We start from the raw sequence: 6,000 nt of genomic DNA, 5'->3' as shown, positions 1-6,000 counted from the left end.
CCGGGAGAAGCCCTGGGAGGAGAAGCAGGTGGGTGGCGATAGGGGCAGGGCCTGACAATTTGCTTCTTTAAGCCCTGCCCCCTCATGGTAAAATGTCTGTGATTGGCTTAAATTTACATAGTGGTAGAGCCAAATGATGTAAATCGTGTAGAATCATGTCATTAAGCCCCACCACCTGCACGGACACCACATAAATTTTCCTAATTCTGCCCACTTCACTAGGAAGTGGGCAGAATGTGGGAGAAAAGCCTACCCTTCTGGGGGTGCAGGGGGTTACTCAAAACATCAGGAGCCTCCCGCGAAAACATGGAGGGTAGGCATGTATGTGCAGCAATGCACTATTCGGAGAGGTGTATGAACTAGGGTTAGAGAGGGAATTAGGAATAAACAGTTAGTGGATATGTATTTAAAGTTACTAATGAGGAAAATAAGGATTTATTTGCAACTACAGCCTCTGAGACTTTAGGGGAGGGGCACAACACAACTATGTGATATTATTTCTGTGGATGTTTATTTTTGCAGCATGCATCCTTGAGCCCAGTTGTTCTGAACTACATGCACATGATCCATGGAATGTTAGTTAAAATCAAGGCCATGGCTTGGAGAGTACATTATAAGAGGAGCACTTTAGGATGAAGCAGGAGGACCCGAAAATCATCAGTCAAAGGTGTTGAAATCTGGCTTGATTTTACTCTGCACCATCAGGCCCTGTTTGAAGTGATTCCAGCTAGGAAGCAGACATTTTTCACCAGATAAAGAGCCCTTTCAGCAGGAAAAGATAAATGACATGTGTTTAATATTGCACAGGTAAATTAAGGGGTAGGTAGTCAATATTAATACATTTCTGCTTGTTGTAAGTGGCGATCATCTAGCCCAACATTATAACAAGGTAGTGGTCAGCCACTCAGGGTTAGGCATGATCCCAGAGGAGTTGATTAGTAATGCTACATTGCTTGTTAGGGTGGAGGGTTTATGTCATTAATTGGCTCATTATCCTCTCATGGAGGAAGCAGTGTTTTCGCTGTATGGATTCTATTTTATTTTTATTTTACATTGTCCATTGTTTGTCCAGTTTCAATGCTGGCTCACCGGAATCTGAAGGCGACAAGGGTTCACCCAAAGGTAAATTGGGAAAATGAAAGCACATCTGTGGCCCTATTGTTGAGCCTCCACTTCACAATTTGCACATCTTTGCTTAGTAAGTCATACCTAAAAAGTTTCTATGTAAGGTTTAACTTATCCAGTTACTGTCTTTCTACATAAATAAATATAAATTATATATATATATATATATATATATATATATACAAAAAGACACTTGGATGGTGCTATAAATTCACAAAGTCTTCAACTGAGTTCCAGAGCTTTCAGTTCAATACTGGAGCTACTTTAGGGAAGTCCAAACAAGAATGTCAATCCTGGATACCAATATATATATATATATTTTTTTAATAATCTCAGTTTATCCAGATAGTTCTAAAAAAAAACACTCTCACCAAAAACTCCCAGAGAGATGGTCGATAAGGCCTCACTTTAGATTCAAATGGATATTTTATTATAAAATGTAATTTATCATTTGACACAATTTATAATATTTGTAAGTAAAACTTCAGTTGCTTACATCAACAATAATCTGTTTGCCATAATATGGGGGATGGGTTTATTATACAAATCTAGCTGTTACCCACATCAGGCAAGATATTTTTACAGCAGATTTCTTACCTTCTCCCTTGAGGCAATTGGACTCCAAAGATAAAACCATACGCATTTTGTCCATTAGGACTTCATCAGGGGTAAGCAAATCGGACCATTATGTATAACCAATCCTGGTAACAAGTGGACATAAAAAATAATTCTTATACCAATTTGCATTTAAATGAGTTAGAAATCCCTCTTGTGATGAGCTCTGACCTGCTCCCAGGTTAAGGCTGTAATCATGAAGGATTTACTGAAACGCATTGTGCAGACTGCATGCTTGGACCTGGTTCTTTGAAAGGGATTTCTCACATTTGTTAGCCAAATCCTGAACTGGGCGCCTTATACACCTAATTGTGGTGATGCTGTTTGATGTTTCCGGGACCCACTTGGTTGATTAAGCTAGCCCACCACAATCCCCTACAAGGGTGAGAACTCTTTCCATAAGACATTTTAACAATTTGGGAGTGGGGGAGTTGTTTGTTTAAATAAAATACTAAAACATTCAGTGTGTGTCAGTGTATTCATTTTTTAAATTTGAATATATATATATATATGTGTGTGTGTGTGTGTGTGTGTGTTTATTACAGGTACACTGCAGGTGTCAGCCAGCACTGAATGCCTCCAAGTGCAGAACATGCTCTGGCCACAAATTATGTCATGCCCGTTAACATGGCAGTTGGTGTATTGCACAAATACCATGATAATTACCTCAACACCCAGACTAGGAGTGATTTAATGATCCCTAGTGATACTGGCAAAGAGCTTAATTCTCGTAAGTGGATGCATTTTTTTGTGGGACCAATTACCCTAGGGCAGGTGTAATCAACATGTGTCCACCCAGTGAAACTACAGATCACAGAATGCCATGTGACAGTTTTAGCATGTCCTAAAATCAAAATTATGGCAGGGAATGCTGAAAAATGTATTTCCACAGCAGTTGGAGGACTGTATGTTAAAAAGCCTTGCCCTAAGCAATACAGCCCCATTCATCTCATTAGTTTGTTGTGATCAATTTCTGAATTGTGAGCTCATAAATAATGTTAATTTTATTGTTGCAGTAGTATTACAATTTTTTATATTTGATTTATTTCCAAATAAATTATGCTCTTGTGGAATGCAAAGAAAGTTTTATTGATGATTATACAGAGGATAAATCACATCTCAGGGTGAGTGCATCTAACTCCTACATTTCATTTATTGCTCACAGACAGAAACACAGAGAGTGCCAGGACTTTCTCTTCTCTCTGTACTTTGCCACCGATCTGACGCACAAGGTGAGAATATTCCTGGAAGATAAAGAGAAAGATCCTTTGATGTCACTGGTTATGATTAGTTCCAGGTGAGCAGATTACAGGGTATTTAAACATCTATGTAGTCATACAATCTGCATTATTTATTTTTCTGCTTTGTTGTGTCGAGTATGTTGGACCCACAATGAAATATATTTACTAAGGAGAATTGGAATTACTGATCATATCTAACTAGTTTACTGATGATAAATGATAGCTTCTAACATATAAGGAGAGCACATACATAAATATGTTATCACATTATTGTTTGCAAGAATAAGAAACATTATAATTGTTTTTTATCTCTTCTCTCATTTTTCTGAATTGGGATAAGGATATCTGTTATATTGGGCTGTTCTGGATATTTTATTTTATATTGTGCCACAAAAATGTTTTCTAAATATACCAAATATTCACCACATGTTATGTGTATCAGCCAGACATCATACTTATTATACTGTAATTAGTTCTTCTTCCAAAATGATTATAAAATATAAAAGTTAATTTTTATGCTAAATTATGTTGAACTTTCATCCTAGAATTAACACTTCCAATTAAAGGCCTGATTCACTATGGTATAACAATATTGTGTAGGCACGCAGTTCAGCTGCGATAATTAGCTAATCCACTGTGATCACAATGCAAACTCAGAACTACGTAAGGATGCCCACTTTACCATACCCACATCCGTAATACTTCAAAAACCATCAGCACAATTGAGTACCATCGCAGCCTCACACACATGCTATAATGTAGTCATTGTGTAATGGATGGCATGAGACAATATATGTTGGGTGGTGGTGGTGGATTATAGATGTGGACAAACTAGAAATTAATTCTAACTTCTTATAAAGTTTTACGCCTCTCTCCCTATTAATCATCTGCTGAGAACATTTCCTGGACCAACAGCTGCCAGTCACCCCTGAAACTCCACTTCTATATGCTGCCAGCACTGACCTATTACACAACTATCTGGACTCTGCTTCTATCCTAATACTTCCAACTTCTATTTACAATGCTCAGTAATTGCAGAAAGCACACATGGGAAGCACTTATACTTGGCTCTATCATTTCTACTTTCCACCATGGAACTGTGCCCATGTGTTACAAAATAAAGTTTATGTTAGCAACTCCTTTCTACCCAACATAAATGTGTAGTATAAGCAATTTGTGACAACTTACATGGGATGGGGTCTGTGCACTGCCGAGTACAACCTGAGGTACAACACTTCTTATTCCCTGGACAGTCACTGTCACTCTTGCATAGAGGAGGAGGAGGGGGAAACTTGCACCGTTCATTTAGGATAAACAATGGGCAACTTCCAGGTTTCTCTGCAATACAAAATATGGCTTCTTTATATGTCTACTACTAGTATATACAGAAGAGAGTAATTACAGAAATAAGATATCACTTTAATCACAACAACAGTGTAGAAGCAATATTTATAATATTACTGAATAACCTGTAATACTACAGTACATACAAAACATATACTTATAACAGTACTATATGTCTAGTACACCAATAATAATAATATTTTAGGCAATGAGCGCAAGTAACTGTATGAATCCTACACACATATACCATTAATATTTGTGTAATATACAAGTTAAATTAATACATGTAAAATACATAAGTGAAAGTATTTGTATGCACAGATGTAGAATAATTGCCTACTTTTTAAAAAGCTTTTCAGATAGATTGTGAAAGCCACACCTATGAGCACGGTGGTAGAGTGGACTGTACTGCAACATCTGAGAGACGTGCCATAAAAGTGATTTACATCTAAATGTAAATGAGCCCCAAAGCAGTTAGTAAGATCTATTTGTTGATGAAAACACCCTGATACTATTTAGGGCTTGGTTATATATTGTGTATTACAGGGGGCTCAATATAACTGGCCAAAATAAACCTTATATGAAAATGCCTGTAGCCATAGGGATCATTGTGCCTTATACCCAATGCAGAGAAATTATACTGATTATACCATTTCAATGTATATATCTGATTTATTTATTTTTCCCAAGTATATACTGTAACAGTTACATAATAAGGGTAAGGTGCAATCAGGGAGATTATTAAACTATGCTGGGAGTCAGGGAGATTGCTGATATTTCAGGGAGTCTCCCCAACAATCAGGGAGATCTGGCAAGTATGAGACGTATAAATCAATTGCATCATTGTAGCATCACATTGCACCACTCATGACTTTATTTATTTATTATTATTTATTAACAGTTTCTTATATAGCGCAGCAAATTCCGTTGCGCTTTACAATTTGAATCAAGATTAACATTATACTGGGTTGTAAAAGACATACATACATGACATACATAAGGGTAAGAGGGACTTATGACATTGCCTCATGCTGCTATAAATTGAGACTGAATTCCTCTCTGATTCTCAGCACATTGAGGACCTGCAACCGTTATGCAATTACCGCTATAAAGCCCTTCCCTGCTGTACAGGCCTAGTGGTGTAAGTTCATCCCAGATGCCCGGGGACATTATAATTTGGTGCCCCCCCATCACAGCTGCTGACACTGTAATGTAGTAATTTCCATGCACACAGGCTATAGATAGACAATGGCAGCAGCTGATGGTCTGACATGGAGCTCTCCACTAGTGTATGGTGGCATCTCAGGTACCGGGAAGGGGTGCCATGTATTGGGCAGCTGTGACAGTACACTCCGGGTACATAGTTACAGCCCTAAGTGGGGTGAATATATTGTGGACTATGGAGAAGGTGCCTCTTTAGGGCTGGAGACCAGTGGCATTGTGCCTCCATTGTCTCCCATAATTCTGCCCCTATGTACAGCTGTGCGTCCAAATGTGCAAGGACTGAGATGCCTACTTGCAGTGTCTATAGATGCCTTATTACCATCTGATGCACCTGTACATGACACTACTCATCGCTCCTATGGCAGGTACAGCTTCCCTGATTGAGATTTGCCAACTGTGCGGCTGAGGATTTCTTTACACAGCCAGGTCAGAGTCATGTCAGTGACATGCA

General features: G+C 38.3%; 1 protein-coding gene across 1 annotated transcript in view; it reads right to left on the bottom strand.

Moving 5' to 3' along the window:
- Positions 1 to 2,898: 2,898 nt before the first annotated feature.
- The window catches only part of LOC148523024 (uncharacterized), a 42,379-nt gene continuing 39,277 nt past the window's right edge, over positions 2,899 to 6,000 (bottom strand). Inside the window, exons 6-7 of the mRNA XM_088473296.1 lie at positions 4,170 to 4,319; positions 2,899 to 2,984 (exon numbers count right to left, since the gene is read on the bottom strand). Of these exons, the coding sequence (XP_088329422.1) occupies positions 2,983 to 2,984; positions 4,170 to 4,319 (152 nt within the window). The 3' untranslated portion in view covers positions 2,899 to 2,982. The remainder of the gene's footprint in view (positions 2,985 to 4,169; positions 4,320 to 6,000) is intronic.

This window comes from Taudactylus pleione, unplaced genomic scaffold (genome assembly GCF_031769625.1).
Source record: "Taudactylus pleione unplaced genomic scaffold, aTauple2 ptg000134l, whole genome shotgun sequence".
NCBI lineage: Eukaryota > Metazoa > Chordata > Amphibia > Anura > Myobatrachidae > Taudactylus > Taudactylus pleione.
This window is presented reverse-complemented; position numbering and strand designations above follow the sequence as displayed.